The sequence below is a fragment of the Pogona vitticeps genome, chromosome 4 (assembly GCF_051106095.1).
Source record: "Pogona vitticeps strain Pit_001003342236 chromosome 4, PviZW2.1, whole genome shotgun sequence".
In the NCBI taxonomy this organism is placed as follows: Eukaryota; Metazoa; Chordata; class Lepidosauria; order Squamata; family Agamidae; genus Pogona; species Pogona vitticeps.
Genome location: NC_135786.1, coordinates 126,989,080 through 127,013,993, shown reverse-complemented (window position 1 = coordinate 127,013,993; position 24,914 = coordinate 126,989,080). Strand labels below are relative to the sequence as shown.

At 43.1% G+C, this 24,914-nt stretch overlaps 1 protein-coding gene across 2 annotated transcripts; it reads right to left on the bottom strand.

Annotated features, from left to right (window-relative positions):
* TMCO1 (transmembrane and coiled-coil domains 1) lies at positions 1–24,906 on the bottom strand. 2 transcript variants are annotated; one of them, XR_012086638.2, is made up of 8 exons: positions 24,750–24,906; positions 18,668–18,745; positions 13,650–13,709; positions 12,631–12,677; positions 11,512–11,579; positions 6,631–6,775; positions 1,711–1,830; positions 1–455 (listed from the first exon to the last, which is right to left on the bottom strand). XR_012086638.2 is itself a non-coding variant. In XM_072998310.2 (7 exons), the coding sequence occupies exons 1-7, from the start codon at positions 24,817–24,819 to the stop codon at positions 357–359; spliced, it is 567 nt and encodes a 188-aa protein (XP_072854411.1). In that variant the 5' UTR covers positions 24,820–24,906; the 3' UTR covers positions 1–356. The 2 variants fall into 2 exon arrangements, 1 of the variants encoding a protein (XP_072854411.1); XM_072998310.2 differs by lacking the exon at positions 1,711–1,830.
* Between the last annotated feature and the right edge of the window lie 8 nt (positions 24,907–24,914).

The following is a 24,914-nucleotide window of genomic DNA, read 5'->3' as shown; positions in this document are numbered from 1 at the left end:
TAAGCAAAGAAGGAAGCACGATTCCTTTTATTTTTACTTCAGAAAAGGTTACTGTAAGAGATTCTTTTAACAGAATGTCACTGTTGTTTATTTAGCTCAGTCACTGCTCATTAATTCTTTTCAAACAAAATGAAATAGTTTTTTTATGTGTTTAGTAAAGCAAGGCATCACATGTATCGTTGTTGTATTTCCCCTCAGTAGGATCCAGCCTAAAATGTGCTTTGGTGCTGACCAGTTTATAAAACACAGACGCCATAGTTGACCATAGTCATCCAGGTACATTTCAAAAGCCTTCTGCTGAGTCAGAGTTTCTTCACGCTTCCACTGCTGAGACATGACAACTGACTCCTCTTATTTCAGGAGAACTTCCCTGCTTGAGGTGGTGGGCCAAGGAATCCTCCAGCCTGCTTGGTGGCAGCTCGTGAAGGAGCCAGACCCAACAGCTTCTGGATATTCTGATAAGGAAGCAGACATAAGAACTAAGTATGGGATTTGGAGAAATCTAGTTTACTTAAGTTAAAATAGTGAAGACCTACTTATAAAGCAGATACATCAGCCTCAACAAACTGCTACTCTTTGGTTTATAACTGCTAGATTAGGAAGACTAGCAGTAAACAGCGGACCCTAAAATACAGAGAATCCTTTCTACTACTTTCACTACTCTGTTTATGAGAAAAAATGTATATCATTAAGTGACCATGAATCTTCTATCTTAATGATGGAAAGGGGGAAAAATGAGAGGCTCAAACTTCAGCACTCAAATCAAGTTTTGAAGCTTTTGCAATTAAAACTTAAAACTATTTAAAACTAAATTCCCACATAAGTATGTAACCTACAGTTCTGTCAGAATTGGGATATTGATAACGCCAACAGAAAATTCACTCGAGCAAGATTCCTCCTTCAAAAGCTGATGGATACAATGGAAATATAACTTTAGCTATCTAATCTCGTTTAGGTATAATGCCTCTCCAAACAAACTGAGCAATGCCCACAAATAACAGCTCAAGACAGCTAATCTCTGATGCTTCGGGAAGCAAATATGGCAAATTATAGTGGAAAGGTTTAAAACAATTTAACAATTGAAAAAGAGAAAAAATATAATGCCTTAATTTCACTTGTTATTCCCAACTAAAGTAGATCCATTAAATCAGTGGAACATATTCACTTACCAGCTTTGCACTCATTTAATGTGTATACTTTATTTGGGACCAACATCTGGATTTAGGACAATCATCGGACGTGTTATAGCTCAAAGAGAACTCTTGTTCCATGGTTGAGTACATGATTCCATATGGATGGTATCTATCCCTATACTGGGATTCAGAAATCTCAGAAAAGGCCTTGTCAGCTTGTCTATAGCACTATATAGCACATAAAGGCATTGCATTGCTCAAAATTCCAAGGAGAGAGCCTCCATAACTTGCATGGTTATCTTGCTATTATTCTTCAATAATTCTAATTGTAACTAACTCCACAACTGCTTTGTAATGAAAGTTCCTTGTAAAATGCAATTCTGCAAAGCTTGAACATCAATAAAACGAATAAACAGGACATATTTATGTAAGGTTAGAAAATATGCTTAATTTGCATCTGCTTATTGACATACTTTCATTTTCACATCACAAATTATACAAGACTAGAATAAACTGTCACTGCCTACAGTTTCTCATAAGCTGCTGCTTCATATTCACAAAGGGGATTTAATCAGACCTGCAGTTGCATTGTGCCAGGTTTATTTCACTGACTTTTTCATCAATGTCCAGAAGAAATATTTTCAGCAACATTCCCTGATTTTCACATTCCTAAATGTTAGCAAGAGCCTTGGATATCCTGTCAAGCCAAACAGGAAAGATTTATGCAGAACAATTCCCAGGGCTCACAGGCACTTTAAGAAAAATTAGATTAGATGCAAGCCAGCACTCTAGAGACAATTGTATAGTTTACTGAGATACTGAAAACAGTTTGCCCTAAGGAAATGTGGATTCAAGCCACTATCTCTCATTCTAAATTTTTATTCACAGGAGAGTTATGAAGGTAAAATGGGATAGCACCCTCCCCAGCATACATACACTGCCTTAGAGGAACTTCCTCCTTGCAGTCTGTCGGAAGGGCGATATTAAAAATCTGGCACAGTGTCGGGTTATTTGTAAGCAAATATGAGCTTTTTATCTTTTGATCTCCATGTCCTGGAGTATGGACTCAAAAGATACTAATAAAAACAATGTTTTTCAAAAGACAGGCAGGTCTATATAAAGTCTCACCCCAAAGTAGGATGCATGGAATTTAAGTTCTGGCCTTCAAATATCTGGTCATGCAACTGTGGAATGCCTTCTCTGTGATTCAAGCATACAAATCGTATGTCCAAATTTTTGTATTATGCCTTTCAGACTAAAATCCTATACACATGTACATGACCCAGTGCAGCATACTTGAGAAGACATGCACAGAATTTTGCTGTAAGTTATGCAAAGGTTGTATTCATGTGCATGTCAGCATCTTCATTTTGTGAAAAAAGCTGGAATGTATGCTTGCTTTGGAAATGGATGGATTTAAAAGCTGAAATTCTAAAGTAGGGTTGTTAAATGGATTGTTGTGCCTTATGGGTTTGAATGTGTTTTGGTGTTTTTGTTTCCCATGCTACAGTGTAGTATTTGACCCTTTCTAGTATTTGCATTCTTACTACTTTTAAGTTCAAATATAGTCTTTTAAGGATGTAAGCTGCTGGTTGTTGTGGGTTTTTCGAGCTTTTTAGCCGTGTTCTGAAGGCTGTTCTTTCGAACGTTTCGCCAGTCTCTGTGGCCGGCATCTTCAGAGGACAGAGCCCGAAAAACCCACAACAACCATTAGATCCCGGCCGTGAAAGCCTTTGCGAATACGATGTAAGCTGCCTTGGGTCCTTTTAAAATATATTTTAAATAAATAAATAATAAACAAAAACAAATAAAGTAAATCTTTCTATCAGAACAATAATCTCAATTATGAGAGTGTGAATGGGAAAAATCTGCATACGGAAACATTTAATTTGACAAGCTATAGACTGCATGGGGTGACAAAGGGACAGGATGTAGATCTTCACACAACTGATGTCTCAGTTGGGGTTTCTCAGCCTCTTAAGGGCCCTTGAAGACTTGTCTACGCAGCACTTCACACCCTCAACAGGAAGACAGGAAGAACTCTTAAGACAGGACTGACGTGCCAAAGGGAGATGGAAACAGCCCAAAGGAAGCTGCTCATTGTAGGAGATATTTCAGGCAACATCAGACTTGAGTCAGAAGTGAGTGGTATCCATGTCAAGGCTCATAGCAGTTCCTAAAATCGAAATATCCAAGGCCAAATTAACCAAGAGATAACTGGTTCACTTATCAGGGATGTTATCAGACCTCAGATGTGCCTCCCTGAAGTGTGAAGTAGTCAAGTATCTGTTTTCCCTCTTCCAAGCAAACAGGAGGGGTGGGGAAAACTCAAGAAAAACAGTTGTTATACAGCACTGTCCCTCCAATGTACTCCCACTAGCTATCTACTCCAAAGTTTGTTCCAAGTAGGGCTTATAAAGTTTCTGCTATCCTATACCTGCCTCACAATTAAATTGTTTCCTAACTGCAGGTATGTCAACAACATACCCAATTTTTTCTTAAAGGGGAAAAAACATCTGTTATGCAATTTTCCCCTGCAGTACCAGCATAAAAACATGAAGGGCTGATGCCCATGATTTAAGACTAAATCTTAATGAGGCTGTGAAAAGGATAGTGTATCTGTAGCCATCTGGACACTGCACTGCAACTCCTGTCACTCTGTTTATTGGTCATGCTGGCTGATGGGAGATGAAAGTCCGCCATAAGTACAATAAAGGACAACAGGATGCTCACTCTTAAGCTATACCTAAAACATGCCTAGCACATTTCTATCGAGCATCTTTTTGAAAATCTCTAAGGAAGAAAACTCGGGAACTTCCACGGGCAACATAACATATTCTGTTGGGAGCTTGCTGGTAGGATTAGATTTTTAAAAGCCTTTAGGGAGGGGGAAAAAGGGAAGATACTGCAGTAAAAGTTGTCCTAGCCATTGCAGAGGAAGGAAGCTAGCTGTTTTGGTCATTCTCCCTTCCAGACCATCTTGTAACTGATGGAAGTCTGGCTACACTGATAATAGCCAATGTAAGATTTAATCTGGGATGTGCAAGCCAAGTTAACATATATTGTGGAGTTATAAATGGATTATGCTGATTTTTTTCTCCTAGCTCCCTGCCAGGGTTCTGCGTACAGTAGCAAGAAAGATCCAAGGAATGGAAAAGTGTATTCACAGAGATCCATCATTAATCTATCTAGCTTTCCAGGTGCCCCACCCAGTAATCTACTAGTTTCAACTCTATATAAATTAAGGTAGGAGTTTAGGAGTTTAGCTACTTGTCCTTGTCCTCCGCTCTTCCTCAGTAGCATGTTGGACACTTTCTGAACTGAGGGGCTCATCTTTCAGCATCATATCTTTTAGTTTTTTGTTTCTGCCATTGAGTTTTCTTGGCAAAGATACTGGAGCGGTTTGCCAGTTCCTGCTCCAGGTGGATCACGTTTAGTCAGAACTCTCCACTATGACCTGTCCGTCTTAGGTGGCCCTGCACGGCATAGCCCATAGACTCTCTGAATTACTCAAGCCCCTTCGCTAAGACAAGGTAGCAATCCATGAAGGGGAAGGTTATGCATTGATGACCTCCAAAATATCCTGTTGCCAAATGTTATGACACACTCAATTCTTCTAGAACAATCCATTGCCTTTGATCATCCACATAGTCAAAGGATTATGTATAAAATACAAACCATTTTTCCTCTGAAATCCTCTGGTACAATCCAGTAGCCAATGTATGAGTCTGACCTTTACTGCCTCTTCAATTTCTGAATTCCACTTGAACATCCAGTGTTTCTCATTCCATATTTGGTAAGAGTATTTGTCATAAAATTTGGAGCATCCCTTTATTTGCATGTGACATTAATTTGATAGTCTTATAGTTAAGAATCTTCACTGCTATCTTTGGCTATCTTTCTTTATTTGGGTTCAGGATATATAGATTGCTTGTAGTCTCTAGGCCATTGTTTTGTCCTCTATATTTATTCACATATCTTTTTGAGACTGTAACATATACAATTTCTTCAGCTTGGAATAGCTCTATTGCTATCCCATCCATTCTTCATCAAATGATTCTTTGACAAAACCCATAATTCAGAATATTGTTTCCATCTTCTCTTTATTTCATCCTGATCAGATAATGCACTCTACATTGAACTTTCAGCATCTCTGATCTTGTTTTAGATTTCCCATTAATTTCTTAGATCTTATGTGAGATGTTTTCTTTCCCTTTTTAATTGTTTCTTTTCAATGATTATTTGAACAGCTCTCTATCTACCATTGCTGAAAAATTGCATTTGGGATTCTAATCTGTCCTCTTTCACTTTGCTTGTTGTCTGTTGTTAACAACTGAGTTTCTCCAGTCACTCCAGAAACCAAATCAAAATTTGAATTTTTTTTTTATTTACTGTATTTTTCGCTCCATAAGATACACTTTCCACCCAAAAAAACATCGGGGGTAAAGTGTATGGGAAGCTTCAGAAGAGTCCCTGAAGGTGGCGATTTCACCCCTCTGGTCCCATGGGGGGGCAGGGTAAGCCTCCAAAGGATCCTGGAACACACCCTAGGACCCTTTGGAGGCTCACCCAGCCTTCCCACGGGGTCAAAGGGGGCAAAATCGCCACCTTCTGAGACTCTTTTAAGGCTTGGGAAGCTTCAGAAGAGTCCCTGAAGGTGGCGATTTCGCTCCCTCTGGCCCTGTGGTGGTGGTGGGGTTGGGTGAGCCTCCAAAGGGTTCTAGGGTGTGTTCCGTAAGATGGACCTCTCCATAAGACTCACCAAATTTTTAGAAGAAAACAGGAAAAAATCTGGGAATTTCAGCCTGCTGGGCCAGCGGGGGTGAGGGTGGGGGAAGCCTCCAAAGGGTCCGAGAGTGCCTTCCAGGACCCTTCAGAAGGGTCTTCAGAAGGACCCCTCTGAAGTGTCCTGGAATTGGGCCCTTTGGAGGCTTCCCCCACTCTCACACCCACTGGCCCAGCAGGCCAAAATTCCCAGATTATTTTTTCCTGTTTTCTTCTCCTAAAAATGTGGTGTGTCTTATGGAGCGAAAAATATTTAAATAGATTTTTTTAAAAAAACATTGATTTTATCCACCCTGCTCCGGTTTATATATACAGTATTCATGGTTATGGTGACAGCAGCAAGTGAACAGAGACAGTGAACAGATACAGATGAGCTTTCAATGTGGCAACAACATTATGTTCAAAATGTTGATTATGTAAGCATCTTGGCCACCAATAGAGTGATGTGTTATATGCCCTAATGCATATAAACTGATGACTAAATAGTACACTTATCTTTCTGAGGACATGGATTATAAACTACAAAAGCTTATGCTGAAATATGTCTGCCTATATTAAGATAATACAGAAATATATGATTCTAAGTTGAGGGAGAGCACCTCCCTTGTCTTCACATCAGCATCCATGTCTCTGTAGAGCTCTGAAGATTTGTGCACATGGTGGCTGTGTCCTGCAAAAGCAAAAGTTTTAAATAAATCGGTGTAGCACTCACCTGCCGAATAGACATGGTGCAGAGAATGTAGAGGAAGATGAAGGAACAATCTGTGTAATCTTCACCTAGAAGATTACGATGGGACAAGCCTTGGATGTAGGAAAGTGGTACAAAGGGGAGTTTTGCAACCACTCGGCCATCAAATCTGGGAAAAGGAAATGGAAGCCCCTGGTTATTGGTGTATGGCAACGGCCCAGCCTTATCTCCACATAAGGCACCAGCTTGCTGGCTTGTTTATTATATTTCTGTACTGTCCAGCAACTAAAGATCTGGCTGGTTTACAGAACAGCTAAAATCCCTATATATAAAAGCAGATGATGCAACACAGAAACCAGCAACAAGTGTGACAAAAAAAAAACTTAACATAAAAACCAACAGGAATGCTAACATCGAAAAAGCATGAACATCTCTGTGGAAGATATTCCATAAGTGGGGTGCCTTTCCTGCTTCACCTCATTTGGCAGAAGCACCCAAAGAAGGGGCTCTGAAGATGATTGTACACTCTGGATAGGCATATATAGAAAGAGGCAGTCTTTCAGCTAGAGCATTTCACCTCAGATCACCAAGAAGACATTAAACAAAGAAAATTCATTTCTAGGTATATGCTGTAGTGTACCAGTTTCACAGCACATTAATGGCCCCTCAACAGTTAAGCTTCTTGCCACTGACTATGTATCTATAGTATGTGTAATACACTATGCATTTGGTTCAAAAGAAAGCTAAATCCTTAAAACATCCATTATTTCTTTGACTATTACAGCCTAGAATAATTTTAAAAATACATTTTCAGCCCATCACAGACATTTTATCCACTGTCATAACAACCCTCTGAGGTATGTTATGTTCCTATTCTGCCTATTTTGGAGATTAAAAATTGACTTGACCATGACTTGGACCTGAAGTCAGATATCTTGGGTCCTATGGAGATAAGCATCACTTATGTCAAGTAACACTAACAGAATAATAGCACGTACAGAAAATTAAGGGACTAACATCTGAGCTATGGAAGATATCCATATATTTGAAAGAATATTATGTGTTGCCAAATGGAAAAATTTGGTTACTGCTGCAAAGGAGAAAAGAACCTGTACATTCCACGTTCCTGGCAGATGTAGAAGTGAATGATGCTCTTTAACTAAAACTACTGTGGGAATAAATGTGAACTGGATTTAGACCTGGGCTAAACACTTTCCAAATGCACCTCTTATTCTGCATAGTTGTATTTCCTCTCATCTTGCTCAATTTTAGCAGGTGTTTCTGGTACAACAAACTCTTAAATGAGTGTTTCTTCCTGCAGATAAACAAAGTCAAGGAGCTACATCTTCGAACAAGTGCCAACGCTGCAGATAGCCAAGGCATTTTGGCAGAATGGCTAGGAACGGATGTTTGCCTCCCTTTGATAGCTTCCCCCGATCTATGGTGTGATATTCTACGTGGTTCCTGCCTCCTCTTCTGGCCATTACTAAAAAAAGAAAAGTGAGCAGGAAGTGTTACAACGCACAGGCCTTATGTCTTTGACACAGCTATGGACACAAACTAAATGCAGGAATGTTGATGATTAAAAGAATCAGTGAGGAATCCACTAACTTTCTCTTGTCTGACATAAAAAACCAAACCATCAAAATGAAAATGACCAAGCAGATCACACTGTGAATCCTCATTAAAACCCACTTTTTCAGTACAGCAAACAAGTTCTGTCTAGTAGACCTAGAATTAGCTTACAGGAGAAGTAAGTGGGTAAAACAATAACCAGTTACCGTATTTTTTGCACCATAAGACGCACTTTTCCCCCTCCAAAATGTGGGTGGGGAAGTCAGTGCGTCTAATGGTGTGAATGCAGCAATTTCGTCGCTGCTGGCCCCATGGGGGGGAGCGTCGCAAGGGTCCGGGTGAGCCTTCCAGGACCCTTGCGAGGCTCCCCCACCCCCCCACGGGGCCAGCACCGGCGAAATCGCCAGCTTCCAGGTGGGGGGAACGTCGCAAGGGTCCTGGAAGCTCACTCAGATCCTTGCGACGCTCCTCCCACCCACGCACCGGGCAGCACTGGCAAAATCGCCAGGTTCTGGGAGTGTTTTGAGGCTTCCCAAGCCTCAAAACACTCCCAGAACCTGGCGATTTTACCCCCCCCTGGTCCCATGGGGGGGTGGGTGGAGGGTGGCAAGGGTCCAAGGGAGCCTCCCAGGACCCTTGCCACCCTCCCCCCACCCCCCCACGGGGCCAGCCCTGGCGAAATCGCCAGGTTCTGGGAGTGTTTGGAAGCTTGATAAGCCTCCAAACACTCTCAGAAGCTGGCGATTTTAAACCCCCCCCTGCTCCGTGGGGGGTGGGTGGAGGGTGGCAAGGGTCCAAGGGACCCTCCCTTGGACCCATGCCACCCTCCCCCCACCCACCCCCACGTGGCTAGGGGGGGTAAAATCGCCAGGTTCTGGGAGTGTTTGGAGGCTTGGGGAGCCTCCAAACACTCCCAGAACCTGGTGATTTTACCCCCCCGGTCCCATGGGGGGGTGGGTGGAGGGTGGCAAGGGTCCAAGGGAGCCTCCCAGGACCCTTGCCCCCCTCCCCCCACCCCCCCACGGGGCCAGCCCTGGCAAAATCGCCAGGTTCTTGGAGTGTTTGGAAGCTTGATAAGCCTCCAAACACACTCAGAAGCTGGCGATTTTAAAAAACCCCCGCTCCGTGGGGGGGGGTGGACGGTGGCAAGGGTCCAAGGGACCCTCCCTTGGACCCATGCCACCCTCCCCCCACCCACCCCCACGTGGCTAGGGGGGGTAAAATCGCCAGCTTCTGGGAGTGTTTGGAGGCTTGGGGAGCCTCCAAACACTCCCAGAAGCTGGTGATTTTACCCCCCCCCGGTCCCATGGGGGGGTGGAGGGTGGCAAGGGTCCAAGGGAGCCTCCCAGGACCCTTGCCAGGCTCCCACCCACCCACCCCCATGGGGCCAGGGAGGTTAAAATCGCCAGCTTCTGGGAGTGTTTGGAGGCTTGGGGAGCCTCCAAACACTCCCAGAACCTGGCAATTTTACCCCCCCTGGCCACGTGGGGGTGGGTGGGTGGAGGGTGGCAAGGATCCAAGGGACCCTCCCTTGGACCCATGCCACCCTCCCCCCACCCACCCCCACGTGGCCGGGGGGGGGGTAAAATCGGGAGCTGGCGATTTTACCCCCCCTGGTCCCATGGGGGGGTGGGAGGCTCCCTTGGACCCTTGCCAGGCTCCCACCCACCCACCCCCACGGGGACAGCGGGGGCAAAATCGGGAGCTTCCAGGACCTTTTCTGAGCCTGGAAAGGCTCAGAAAAGATCCTGGAAGCTGCCTATTTTGCCCCCTCTGTCGCCCGGGGTAGGCAGGGTGAGTCTCCAAAGGGTCCTAGGGTGTGTTCTAGGACTCTTTGGAGACTGACCCTGCCTCCCCTGGGGGCCAGAGGGGATGAAATCACCACCTTTGGGGGCTCTTCTGAGGCTTGGGAAACTTCAGAAGAGCCCCAGAAGGTGGCGATTTCACCCCCTCTCGCCCCCGAGGGAGGCAGGGGGAGGCTCCAAAGGGTCCTGGAACACACCCTAGGACCCTAGGGTGTGTTCCATAAGATGGACCTCTCCATAAGGCTCACCAAATTTTAGGAGAAGAAAGCAGATAATTTTTTCCTGTTTTCTTCTCCTAAAAATTTGGTGCGTCTTATGGAAAGGTGCGTCTTATGGAGCGAAAAATACGGTACATTTTCAACAGGGAGCCATGATAAGTACTGTAACCAGTACTGTCAGGCTGTCATGGAAATGGATATTCTCATCATGAGGTATTTTAGGGAACAGAATTAAGCAAGACAAACTACAGTCTATACACAAAAATGACTGCTTCATGTTGTATCATAAAAAGCAATAATGAACAGTTTACCACACAGTGCTACTGGCCCATCTCTCTCTCTCCTGCGACTCCATTCCTCCCCCCCCCCCGGCACGGGGTTCTGTTGCAACCAGAACCAAAGGGGCTGCGCAGAGGAGGAAAGCTTCGTGGAGGGAGGCGGAGTCGTGCATGCACAGCCACGCACTTTAGATACTTGACTATGTGCCATCAAGTAAATTCTGACTTAAAGCGACCCTTTTCAGGGTTTCGTAGATAAGAGTGCTCAGAACTGGTTTACCATTTCTTTTTTCTGGGGGCACCATGGGAATGTGCAGCTTGCCCAAGGCTATACAGGCTGGCTCTTCTCCTGGAAGGCACAGCCAGATAACTTAAACCAATGAGCTATCCAGTCAGCTTCAATTTTAAAGAGATACAATATTTCTTTTTCTTTTGCAAACATCCTAATCATGTCAGTTCCTTTCAGCATCACCCATTTCAAAGGATTGTTAGGATGACATAGGACAATGGCAAAGTATGCTCTGTATTGTGAACAATGACTGCAACAAGCAGTAAGCATACAGTTATCTATTGCTGGAGTGTGAGGAGCGCCTACAAAATTTCTATTAGAACAGTAACACTATCTGGCTTCAAAGCTGCTATATGTTCAAGGCTTATTATCACAATAAAAGACTGATATTCATTGAGAAAATATAAATATGAATTCAACATTCTGTGGAAAACCTCTGGTAGAGTCCCCAAAAGTAATATCTGAAATCAAAAAGTACAAACATTAACATGGACATGCAGATATCTCACTGTGTTATTTGTAACTATCACAGCAATAATCAACAAACCCATATACTGTATTGCATATTATTACATTGCCTATAATTGATTATTTGTACAAGTGTAGTATTATCTATACCAGCACAATTGCTTTTATGCTATACAGTTCTCTATCAAGTCCAGTTAGAAACAGTAAACACAAAAGAACAAATAATATAGTTTTAGTAACAGTTTTTAAAATAATGTGACGTAGCCACTTACATGGAATTGAACATTCCCATCAGAGCAGTGAAACAAAAACCAATTGCAAACATGGATTTCATACGGACCTGCAATGAAAAGAGTAAGTGAGGACCCTTATTAACATTTCAAAAATGAGAAGGAAATGTCACAAACAAAAAGAGAAAAATGGAGAACGGGACTCTCCTTGTTTAGAACACTCTTTCCCCACTCTTGCTGCAAAATTGGTTGTTAGAGTGGGCACATACAAGTACAGACACTTATTACTTGAGTCACACCATCTGCAGAGTTTTGACTGCAGTAACACAGTTTAACTACTGTATCACAAGAACAAAGAACACAAAAGAGAAAACAAAACAAAACATGGTGTCTAAAAGAGACACAGAATAAAATCACTAGGAGAAGACAACAGCAGCACAAGGATCTAAAAAACAATAAAGAATGGGAGGACTAAACAACCCAGGAGTCTAGAAGTCTCCTCCTGATCCTGAAAAAGAAAACAGTGCCAATTGATCCTGTCTGGAGAGGGCACTCCACAATGATGGGGTGCCACCACTGGAAAGAACTTCACTCTTGTAACTACCCACCATAAATTCATTCTGGAGTCAGCTAGAGAAAGGCCTCACAAGATGGCATCAAGGTACAGATAGGTATATATGGGAGGAAATGCTCATTTAGATAACTTGTCCACAAGGCAACTAAGCCTTAATTTAACACCAGCACTTGGGTCCAGAAATGAAGTAGCAACCAGAGTGGGCAGCACAGCACTGGCTCATTAAAACTGAATCTTCAATCCTAGCTGACGTTTTTGTTGTCATATTTTGGACTAAGGGAAGCTTCTGGATAGGGAGAACTGGAGACTATCTGCTTTGCTTTGGTATGAATGTACCCATAGCTGCCCAGACTTTAGCCAAATCCAATGCATAACGTTAGCTGACAGTGGTAAGAGCAACAGGTGTGTGGTGGGAACCATTTTTAGTTTTACAGGATGGTTGCTTTAAGTGCTGTGTTCCCAGAGATGGTGGAATGTGGTCACTTTTTCTGTGCTATGATGTATGCAGGCACATTATACTGCTTTTTCAAGCAAGTTGTCCCAATGACTCCTATTCAGGAATTACTGAGTGTGTAGTGCCTTCTCACCATTGACAGGTCTCTGTTGTTGTTTTTTAGTTTTTCCTCTTGCCTCTCTGAAAAACAGTAAGAAATAAGTTACTGCAGGTCACAGGGTCAGGCATTCACTTCCAACAAGGCTGTAAGGAACTAACACTATGCATTCTATAACTGGAAAAACAGCCTATGAACGACATTCCTGGTGTAACCGAAAAGCATATTGGAAGATTGAAGTATAGCTTAGCATAAACATGCCAAGACTAACAACTCATTACTGGTATTGTGACAAGGAGAAAGGAGAAAACAACAGTCTCCTTCTTTCCCAACACTTTGTGCAGGCAGTGGAAAGTATTTTTACCCCTCAAAATTAAACACACACACACACACAACACACACAACACACACACACACACACAGAGTCTCAGAACAAAATATGTAAATATTGCAATCTATATAAAATTAAATGTGACTGCAATATTCTTGCACAATAACTACATAGAATTCTAAGATCATTACAAGATTATTATTATAATTCCAACTCGGAGGAAAGGAACTCAGTTGTTACTCTTCAATCTCAGGAACAATGGTATTATTTATTTTATTTAGCACAGTAAGTTGCAGCTAAGGTAGACCCACTAAACCAATGAGGATTTGGTATGTCCACTACTCTGTAAGTTTCAGTGATTTAATGGGCCTACTCTAGTTGTGACTTAAGTAATAGGATTTCAGCCATTATTTTTATCCTTAAAACTGGTATATGTGGCTTCTAAATAAAATGTACTATTCTTACATATTTTTGTATATGACATAGTTACAGCTGTCATCCTTACTGCCTGGCTTAAAGTTGCACAGCAAGATTTCAGCCCATGAATGCAAGAAACTTCATTTCGCAAACATGAAAGATTTAATTTTTCAGAAAGCCAACTTCATTAACACAAAAATGCATATTTTAGAGCAGGAATTACAGGAATTACTCCCCACAACTCCTTATGAAACTACCTTAAAAAATAATAACTCCTTAGAAAGCTACATATATTTCCAAACATTACCTATTTTCTTTTTCTGCTGTCGGCCAGCTGATTCTGTAATTGTTTCCTTCTTTTTCTCCACTGCAGAGATTAGACAACACTGTGAGTTGTTCTCATAAAGACTATAACTCCCTGTTACTTTCTCCTAGGTCACAACAAATACAGTGGTGCCTCGCTTAACGAGTGCACCGTTTAACGAAAAATCCGTATAGCGATCCCTTTTTGGGGATCGCTATACGGATCAGCCCCAATCGCCACACTCGCTTTGTGACGACTGGGGCTCCGGCGGCCATTTTGGAGCCGCCGAACAGCTGATCGGCGGCTCCAAAATGGCCGCCGGAGCGAAAACATCGCTGGAGGGGGTAAGTTTACACACTTATTGGAACGCATTAAACTAAGTTTAATGCGTTCCAATAGGTTTTCCTGCCCCGCACAGCGATGTTTTCGTATAGCGAAGGTTAATCCGGAACGGATTAACCTCGCTATACGGGGCACCACTGTACCTACAGCAAAATAAATAGGTAGGGCAAGAGCTCAACAGTAAAATAAGGTGGAATATTTTTGGCCAAAGTTATAGTAGCAAAAGTGTTAAAAGAAAAAAAAATACTATCAGTATGAGTCTATTGCAACAAGAATTTGAGGAAGTACAATACGCCGTATTAAAGAACAAGAACCTAATTTCCTCAGCTTATTACTTAAATTTCTTCTTTGTTTATCTTTTTTCTTTATGTTCATGTGTTAATGTACCTACCAATTTAGGATAATATTTCGTTCAAGAAATGTACTCTAGTCCACAATACATTTGATTTAAGGCAACACAAAATCCTCTGCACCAAACTCTCATTATAACTAAGACACCTCTGTTCTGAACTAAAGAATACAAATAGCATCCTTGAATCTACTACTGTCAAATTAGGTAAGTATTTTGGTAAATACAAAAGGCTGGCTAGCTCTTTTCTGGTCAGAGAGAAACCCAAATTATTGGTTTGGAGTGCTTTCAGTGCTGTCTAGTTTGGTCCACAGAGATCAGTTTAAAAAAAAAACATTAACTGCAGTTTACAGTATAGACAAGCAGGATTCCCTTGCAATAGGAAAAAAGCTGCTGTCTTTACTCCCAACTTCAACGTGTATTACTTTAGTTTAGCCAGAGCATTACAAATTGCTCTTTATCACTATCACTGCTGAAGTACCATCTGATCAGAAAATCACATGCTTTCTTTTTATATCAAATGCAAAGTGTATTGTATGTAGCCTTATAGCATAATTCAGTAATAATCTTTTCTAAGAAAAAGCAAATAGAGTAAGAAATTAGCTAATCTACCTTTACTGAAATAGGTCTTTACAAATGCAATTGCATTTTTTTTGGTTTTCAAAAGTTAAAACAGATGCAGTCTATTAGCTGTTTTTCACAAATACGACTGTATAAAATATATTCTGTTTTTTGAAAGAGGATATTTGCTCTGTTACCCAACCCCAACACAGTCCTGTTCACAACATTCTCCTGTTTTTCAGTCTGTTTTCTCAAATATGACCATTAGGATTATATGGTTAAATATATTTTCAAAACATAAATGCCATACATTAAAAAATTATACAGTATTTAAAAATAAACACATTACACATAAAATGATTAGTCTTATCCAGCTATTTTTTCCCTGCACTATCTTTTGACAAAATATTCTTACTTTTCTGTGTCATGTGAAATTCACAAGATAAAGGCTCATCCTAAATATCCTGCCAACCTAGCGGTTCGAAAGCATGCAAATGCGAGTAGATAAATAGGGACCACCTCGGTGGGAAGGTAACAGCGTTCTGTGTCTAAGTCGCACTGGCCATGTGACCACGGAAGATTGTCTTTGGACAAAACGCTGGCTCTATGGCTTGGAAATGGGGATGAGCACCGCCCCCTAGAGTCGAACACGACTGGACAAAAATTGTCAAGGGGAACCTTTACCTTTACCTTAAATATCCATGGGATTTTACAACTGATAGTCCTGGGTGGGTTCTCTCAAAGCTATGGAATGGTGAGATGGAAAGGGCTACTGATAAAACTGCTCCCAAACAAACCCTCTGACACTGGGTTCAACACATTAGATGCAAACTCAACCCTTACTGCCTTAACTGCTAAGAGCTGGCTTAGTTCAGGCCAGGGGGGCAAACCATCTCATTATGTCAGAAGGTGGTGCCTGTTGCTTTCTTGGGCAAGAAGCTTAAGACTGTAGTGGACGGGCAACTCTGAATGTTCTTGAATGAAACTGATTACCAGGATATATGTCAGTATGATATTAGGCTGGGTTTTGCAAGTGAAATAGCTAAGATGCTTTGGAAAAGAAATGGGGGAATGCTACACAGTTGATTCTCCTAGATCTCCAAATAGCTTTAGATACTTAGCAGAGAAAACAGCAATGGTGTTCTTGTGAGCTTTTAAAGTCACCTTATTGTTCTGTTCTTTAGAGTACTGTAATAAGACTGCTAGGTTTATTTAGAAAAACATTTGATAGAAAAGCCTTTCCTAGACTAGACAGAAGACCATGTCTCAAGGCCTGAGCAACATGGCCCACAGAAAAGGGGGTTAGCCCACTGTCAAGAAAGAGATGTTAACAGCTTAAGGGTTAGAAAGGATTGGGGGACGGGGGAGAGACAGGAGAGGAACAATACGACAGTAAGAGACAGGCAGGGAATGAAATGAATAGCTACAGCCTACTCTTACTTCCTCTACTGGGTATCCATGGGGAGAGGTGATGTTCTGGAAGATTCTTCTAACAGGAACAAGGGAAATGATGATGCTGTTCTGATCTTCAGGGGCAGTGGGGAATTTCTTTTCAGCCTCATAGCTACCAAGCTGTGACAGGGCTCTACCATGCTCTTCAGCATCTCTATGAAGCTGCCAGGTGAGATCATCGGCACTCTTAAGAGCAGCAGTATGCAGATGACATCCAACTCCATTTTTCCTTGTCACCAGAGGCAGGTGAAATCAGCTGCTGCACCAGTGTCTGAATGCTATATTGGGAAGAATGAATTCCGTAATGGGCTGGATGAGAGCCAAAAATCTGAAGCTGAATGCCAGTAAGACACGTTTTAATGGTTCCCATGCCTGTAAACTGGTGGGCAAACTGTTCTAGATGGGACAGCACTCCCTCTGAACATACAGGTGTGTAATGTGTGACTACTTTTGGATCCATCCCTATAATTAAAGGCCGAGGTGGGCTCAGTGGGTCAGAATGCCCAGGGGCAGCTTCAGCTCATCTGCCAGTTACAATAATTTCTGAAGAGGGGCACCTAGCCTCATCAATTTGTGCACTCATAACTTTCTGTTTAGACTAGTCTAAGTGAGACTGCCCTTGAAGAGGAAGGCCAACTAGCACAATATGTTGCAGCTAGATTGCTGATAGGAATACCTTACAAAATTTACATCATACCAGTTCTGAGGGAACATCTCTCCTCACATATACCTACTCAATCATGAGCATCTCCTGGAGGCGCTCTCTTTCATTTTCCATAATTGATGTACTATGTACAGATGCAGGAAAGGACATTCTCAGCTGTAATAAACCAGCTATGGAATTTTCTCCCCTAAAAGTGCAACAAGTGTCAAAACTATCTTTATTTTAGCACCAAGTTCAAACCTCTAATTTTCAGCCCTGCTGGGTGGGATTCCACCTCTTGCACATGTGACTTTGCCCCTGTGCATGTGTGCGACTCCACACATGCATGTGAGTCTGCCCCTGCGTGCGGGGGGTTCCATCATCCCCAGAACCAAAGGAGCTGAAAACCTTTGCTGTGCAAAGCTGTGTGGAGGAAGGCAGAGTTGCGTGTGCCTTAGAGGAAACTTTGCTTCCAATACCTCCATGTGCTAGTTTTTGTTCTTTTTGAATTATTGTTTTCAAATATTCAAAATGATTTTAAAGTATTTAAAGTATTTTAGACTATTTAATATGATTTTATAAATTGCATTCCACCAGAACTTTGTTGATATAGGGAGTGTTACAAATACTTTAAGAAAATAAATGACTGAATAAATATCAACAGACATTGAACTGGGACCATATTATGGACAGAACAGGAATTTCCTCCAGAATCCTTCATAGAATCAGATTTAGAATATACACAGATTTTCAAAAAAATATTTTTATAAGAAGCAGGAAAAATTAAGATGGGGCATTGCATATCACATAAGATTGTTCTACCTCCCATAAACCAGGAAATAGATTTTAAAATTATTTACTCTGCATGCCTGTTACTGTTCTTATGCATAATATACATAAGAACACATGTTTTAGCACTGTAGTGCCTCAATTTAAGCGTACTGCTTTTTGGCATACTGCTGTGTCCAAACATATTGCTTAACTCTTTAATGCCACTTTAAGTATGCTGTCTCAGAAGGCTTTTTCAAGTTCAGAAAAAACAACATGCAAGAAGCCATGCTGGATCAGATCAAAGACCCATCATGTACAGCACTCTGTTGTCTACAATAGGCAACTAGATGTCTACGAAACGTCCATAACTATAACACAAGTGCAACAGCATTGCTCTGCTCTTTTCTCTCAATCACTAGTATCAGAGATGTATAGGGCCTCTCATACTAGTCCCATCATGGCGTTCTGTTTTAAACCTTAAGGGAGGTAGGCACATGTGCCCTGCTTCCTCTACTTCAGACCTTCTCTGGTTGTTTTGGAAAACTGTAAAGGAGCTGCAGCCACATTTAAGATAACATGGCTACAGAGATGCATGAGATTAGACGGACTAGTTTATCAAGCAGGTCACAGTTCCTTTTCAGACTTTCTTGGCTATGTGGGAAGATCAAGTATTGATAAGGCAAGACTAGAGTACATATTCCCAGCATATTACAATACTACTTCTCACCTTCGCAGGTGAAGAATGCAACATATTCCCAGCTCACTGTATATAGTTTCAAAATAAACACTTGAATATGGCTTACAGATATACAGATCACGACTAGTATCCTGTAGCATATGTTAACCAAAAATCTCTGGGACAAACATCATTATTGTCTATTTGCATTTGAAGACGACATTTACATTTTTTACTCTGTTTCTCCACTTCTGCTTTCAGCCTCTTGTATTTGTCAGTTCTGTAAACCAGGACCCACGTTATACCTGAAACGAATCACACAAGATACAGAATAATCATGTGTATTGCCAAACCAGCAGTAATATTTTAGAACACATATTTTAGTTAAATTGGCAGCCCGCAGAACTAGCTAAAACCATTTTCTAGACTAGCCATACCCATCCAATATCAGCATGTCCTACCTATAAGGTAAAAGTAGTGATAGGAGCCTATAAGTGATGTAACCTTCAAAGAGAGAAAGAGCATTCATAGTGATTCTCCTATCCTGATTCTTTGTTACTGTTCCATCCAACTAACCTGCCTATTCAAACCAAATACATTTGGACTGTTGCAAAATAGTAATATGAGCTTTAAATTACATGAGATCTCCTTTAGACCCTATTTAGTCCAATCCAGCCCATTCCTTCCAAACCATCTAGATAAGCCCTGAAATAAGCCGTCAGTCTTGTACTACAATATTTTGCTTCCCCATCCTTTTTCTTTTCCCTTTTACTTTTGCCAACATGCTTAGACAGACTAACATGGCTACTTCTTTGTACACTGCATCTGATTCAATTCTCGTCATGGTGGATCGCAGGCTGCAAGGAAAGTAGCCCAGGAAAATGAGAGAGTAAAATCTAGTAGGAGGCTGTGTGTGCAACATCACTGCTTCTCCTCCAATTAGAATGCATTAATTCTCTGCACATGCCTCATAGAATATGAATTACAACACTACTTCTTTCACAGGTGAAGAATGCAACATCTGTAATATAACAGAACCGCTGTACTATCTAACAATATAAGAATACAAACACCTCCATGCATCAAACCAATTTGTTTCTGACAAGTTAGTTGGAAGTGTCTGTCATACTCTATTCCTTTCCCACAAATAGGCACTCAGTTTATATCTTTACATTTTCTGTCCACTGAATGAGAACTGCAACAAAATGCTGTAGAGTGAAATGCTCACACCTTTTTATTTTTTTATTATTGCTAATTTATTTATTTTTAAAATTTTTATGCCACCTCATTAATGCAATGCACTATTCTGGGCAGTTTACAGCATGAAAAAAGAATACACACCAATAACAATGAAACAATGAAATTACTGTATAATTAAAACAACCCAAGAAATAAAACAAAATCACTACAAGATGTGTATTACCCTAATAGAAGGTAGAGCACAAGGCATGGAGCCAGGCAGGGTTGCAATGAAAGGCCTCTCTGAACAGCAACGTTTTAAGAAGCCTTCTAAATTTTGGGAGGGAGGGGAATTCTAGGGTTCTGACCAGCAACACCCTATTCCAAGATGCTCTATTCCATGCCTCTACACTATGAACTGTGCACACTCCTCACTAGATGGTTGTGGGATTCCCCTTCCCCTCAAGCTCTCTTTTGCTCTACCGTTTCCTAACACTTCTTCTGACTTTAAATTCCCAAAGCCTGATGATTCTTCTTTCTTAAAATAAAACCATGATTATATATGGAGGCACATTTGGAGAATGAATCTGTTACTGGTATACAGCAGAACTAGGCAACCATTTTCAACATGTAAATTGGGGAAGTTGAGGACTGCTCTGTGAATTGTCCAGGGCACTTTATTTAGAGAAAATGCACTGGGGACATTGAGATGTTCTGGGGACCCCACAAAAGTGCCTTTCAGGACACATGTGACTTATGGGCTGCACTCTGTTCACTCCAAACTATAATAACAAAAACAACAACTGTGTGCTGTCAAGTTGATTCCAACTAATGGCAACCCTTTTCAGGGTTTCACAGGTAGAGAATACTCAGGTTTACCATTTCTTTCTTCAGGGGGTGCCCTGGGACTGCAGCTTGTCCAAGACTACATAGGCTGGTTCTCCCAGAAAGCACAGTGGGGATCCGAACTCCCATCTTCTGGCTCTGCAGCCAGATATCTAAACCACTGATCTATTCAGCCAGCTACAGGATAAGTTAAAACCACTATTAAAATTGAATGGAACAATGCTCCTGCCACCAACGGACTCGTAAGAAGGAATAATCTCTGCAGGAAGCTGAAGCACATGGTGTGTCTCCATGTTTTTAACCTCCGCTTTTATCATCATCATAGGCATCCTTCAGTCTCGAGAGACTATGGTATTGTGCTCTGTATGGAGGACTTGGAACAGCGTCTAGAGTGGCTGAGGAGGCCAATTCGAGAGTGACAATCCCTTCCACACTTAGGACAAATACAATCTGTACCCCGTCTAGCTCCCTGATTTTGCTGTTTTCGTGACTGCCTCTTTGCCTCAGCCTGCTGGGCGAGGGTCTCTTCAAATTGGGAGAGGCCGTGATGCACCGCATGCCACCAGGCTGAACGCGCCGATGTCAGGGTTTCCCATCTTTGAGTTCCATTTCCAAGGCCTTCAAATCCTGCTTGCAGATATCCTTGTATCGCAGCTGTGGTCTCCCTCTGGGGCGATTTCCCTGCACTAGTTCTCCATACAGGAGATCCTTTGGAATCTGACCATCAGCCATTCTCACAACATGCCCGAGCCAGCGTAGGCGTTGCTGTTTCAGTAATGCATACATGCTAAAAATTCCAGCTCGTTCTAGGACTACTCTGTTTGGAACTTTGTCCTGCCAAGGTGATACCAAAAATACGTCGGAGGCAGTGCATATGGAACGTGTTCAGTTTTCTCTCCTGCCGTGCATGAAGGGTCCAGGACTCACTGCAGTACAGGAGTGTACTCAGGGCACAGGCTCTATAGACCTGGTTCTTGGTGTATGCTGTCAGCTTCTTATTGAGCCATACTCTTTTTGTGAGTCTTGAGAACATGGTAGCTGCTTTGCCAATGCGTCTATCCAGCTCGACGTCTAGGGAAAGAGCGTCAGAGATGGTTGAGCCAAGGTACACAAATTCATGGACAACCTCCAATTCTTGCATGGAGATGGTAATAGAGGGAGGTGAGTCCACACCCTGGCCCATGACTTGTGTTTTCTTCAGGCTGATAGTTAGTCCAAAGTCTTGGCAGGCCTTGCTAAAATGATTCATGAGTTGTTGGAGGTCTTTGGCAGAGTGGGCAACAATGGCTGCATCATCGGCGAAGAGGAAGTCCCGCATGCATTTCAGCTGAACTTTGGTCTTTGCTCTCAGTCTAGAGAGATTAAACAGCTTTCCATCTGACCTAGTCCGGAGATAGACACCTTCTGTTGCAGTTCCGAAGGCATGCTTCAGCATGACAGCAAAGAAAATTCCAAACAGGGTCGGCGCGAGGACACAGCCCTGTTTCACTCCACTTTGGATGTCAAAGGGATCTGATCTTGAGCCATCAAAAACTACAGTGCCCTTCATTCCCTCATGAAAGGACCTGATGATGCTAAGGAGTCGAGAAGGACATCCAATCTTAGTAAGTATTTTAAAAAGGCCATCCCTGCTAACCAAGTCAAATGCTTTTGTAAGGTCTATGAAGGCCACTAAGAGTGGCTGTTGTTGTTCCCTGTATTTCTCCTGCAACTGTCTGAGGGAGAATACCATGTCAGTGGTGGATCTATTTGCTCGGAATCCGCACTGTGATTCTGGGTAGACTCTGTCTGCAAGCACCTGGAACCTCTTCAGCACAACACGGGCAAGCAGCTTTCCTACAACGCTAAGAAGAAAGATGCTGCGGTAGTTATTGCAGTCGCCCCTATCTCCTTTGTTCTTGTACAATGTGACGATGTTTGCATCCTTCATGTCCTGTGGTACTCTACCTTCGCTCCAGCAAAGATGAAAGATTTCATACAGTTCGGTGGTGATGGTCTCTTTGCAGCACTTCAACAGGGAGGTTATCCTTTCCAGGTGCCTTGCCAGAGGCAAGGGAATCCAAGGCCGTTTTGATTTCTGCTAAGGTTGGTTCACTGTCCAACTCTTCCAGGACAGGGAGACACTCAATGTTATTTAATGCTTCTTCAGTTACTGCATTCTCTCTGGAATACAGCTCAGAGTAGTGCTGCACCCAGCGGTCCATCTGCTGTGTTTGGTCCTGGATGAACATGCCTGTGGCAGACTTCAGGGGAGCAGTTTTCTTCTGTACTGGACCTAAAGCCTGCTTGATCCCATCATACATTCCCTTGATGTTACCTGTGTCTGCTGCTCGCTGTATCTGAGAACAGAGCTGGAGCCAATAATCATTGGAACATCTCTTGGCAGTCTGTTGGACTTGGCTACGAGCAGCTCGAAGAGCTTGCAAGCTGTACTCACTAGGGCAGGCTTTGTATGCTGCTAGAGCTCTCCTCTTATCCTCAATGGCTGGAATCAACTCCTCTGAGTGGGCTTCGAACCAGTCGGCCATCTTTTTGGTCTTCTTGCCAAATGTGGACAAGGCAGTGTTATAAACAGCGTTCTTGAAATGTTCCCAACGTTCAGGTGCACTTGCCTCAGCTGGGCCTGGAAGGGTTTCCTCAAGCGCTTGGGCAAATTTCTCCACCTTTTTTTGATCGCCAGTCTTGCTGATGTCAATACATGGTCTTCCTTCCTTTTTTGTGTGGTACAGTCTCTTTGTTCGCAGTTTTACTCTACTACACACCAGAGAGTGATCAGTATCACAGTCAGCACTCTGGTAGCTGCGTGTCATCGTAGTGCTAGGAAGGCTAGAATGTCTAGTGAGGATCAAATCGAGCTGATGCCAATGCTTGGATCTTGGATGTCTCCAAGAAACTCTGTGTTGAAGCTTTGTATTGAAGAAAGTGTTAGTGATGCAAAGACAATAGTAGCAGCAAAACTCCAGCAAGCGTTGGCCGTTTTCATTCATCTTTCCAATGCCAAAACGGCCTAGACAGGTGGGCCAAGAGTTGTTGTCAGCACCAACTCTAGCATTAAAGTCTCCAAGAATGAACAGTGGCTCTCTCTCAGGGACTTTTTTGATAGTAGCAGCCAGTTTGTCGTAAAATTTGTCTTTCACTTCTGTTGTGGATGACAGCGTTGGTGCATATGCGCTAATGAGGGTGACCAGTCCCACTGATGAGTGGAGCTGCAGAGACAGGATTCTTTCACTCCCCATAGTAGGTGGAACAATGGATCTCAGCAGAGTATTTCTGACTGCAAAGCCCACACCATATTCCCTGGTCTCATTTGATGGTTTTCCCTGCCAGAAGAATGTGAAGTTTTTTTCTTTGACAGATCCCGAGTCTGGCAATCTCGTCTCTTGCAGGGCAGCAATGTCAATCTGCAGTCTACTAAGTTCCATGTCAAAATATACCTCTCCCAGAGAAAATGTGCTCCCAAAACAGAGCCTTCCTGGTGCCTGAGTGCCCCCTTCCAGATGGGGCCCATTTGCGTCACCTTTGTCCTTTTGTGAATTCAAGGTAACCTACATGGACTTCTTCCTTTCCACAACCCTGTAAGGTAGGTCAGGCTGAGAATCTAACCTGAGCATCGTGACGGAGTGAGAATCTGAACCCATGTCAGCCAGCTCAATTCCCGAAAACCACACCATCAGAACTGGCTGTCCGTTTTGGCCAGCAAGGCTCCTTATACCCCTGTCCTCTCGGTCGCCCTTTGGCATCCTTTTTTCATCTGCTAGACCCGCAGTGGTCCCCAACCTTGGACCTCCAGATGTTCTTGGACTTCAATTCCCAGAAATCCTGGCCAGCAGAGGTGGTGGTGAAGGCTTCTGGGAGTGGTAGTCCAAAAACATCTGGAGGCCTAAGGCTGGGGACCACTATGCTAGAGAGATGCAGGGAGAAGATCTGCCGGCCGCCTCCTCCCCTTTCCGACAGATCAATCCTCAACGAGGCTCAGCCTGTTGCGGCTCCAACCGGAACCCCCGACCTCGGCTGGATAGCTGCCGGAAAGCCACTTTCCCTCACTTGAGGGCGCAGAGCCCCGTCATCCCGAGCCCTCCCACGCACACACACCGTTTCGCTTCACAAGACAGGCAGCGAGCGAGGAAAGAGCACGGCGCTCCTGAATGGGAAACAGCGCCCACCACAGAGCTGCAACCCCCCCCCCCTCCGCTTGCCAAAGGCAGAAGGGCCTCCCCCCCCCCCCCCGAAAGCCGCCCTTCTTCCGACTGGGAGAAGCGGCCCCGCTCCCTGCCCGACGCTCACCCTCGGCCAACAGCGCCGTGCAGACCGAAATGAAAACGATCAGAACGGTGTCGGCAAACATGGTGCTCATTTTCGGACCTTCCACCGCAGGGGCTGCCGGGAACTTTAGGCCAGACCGGAAACCGGCGAGCACCAAGCGGGGGGGGGGAGAAGAAACCGAGACAG

Coding starts and splice junctions, on each gene's coding strand:
- TMCO1 (XM_072998310.2), bottom strand. CDS start 24,819: ATGAGCACCATGTTTGCCGACACCGTTCTGATCGTTTTCATTTCGGTC. Junction 18,746..24,749: donor CACGGCGCTGTTGGCCGAGG/GTGAGCGTCGGG, acceptor GATTCGTTTCAG/GTATAACGTGGGTCCTGGTT. Junction 6,776..11,511: donor ATGGGAATGTTCAATTCCAT/GTAAGTGGCTAC, acceptor TCCTTTTCCCAG/ATTTGATGGCCGAGTGGTTG.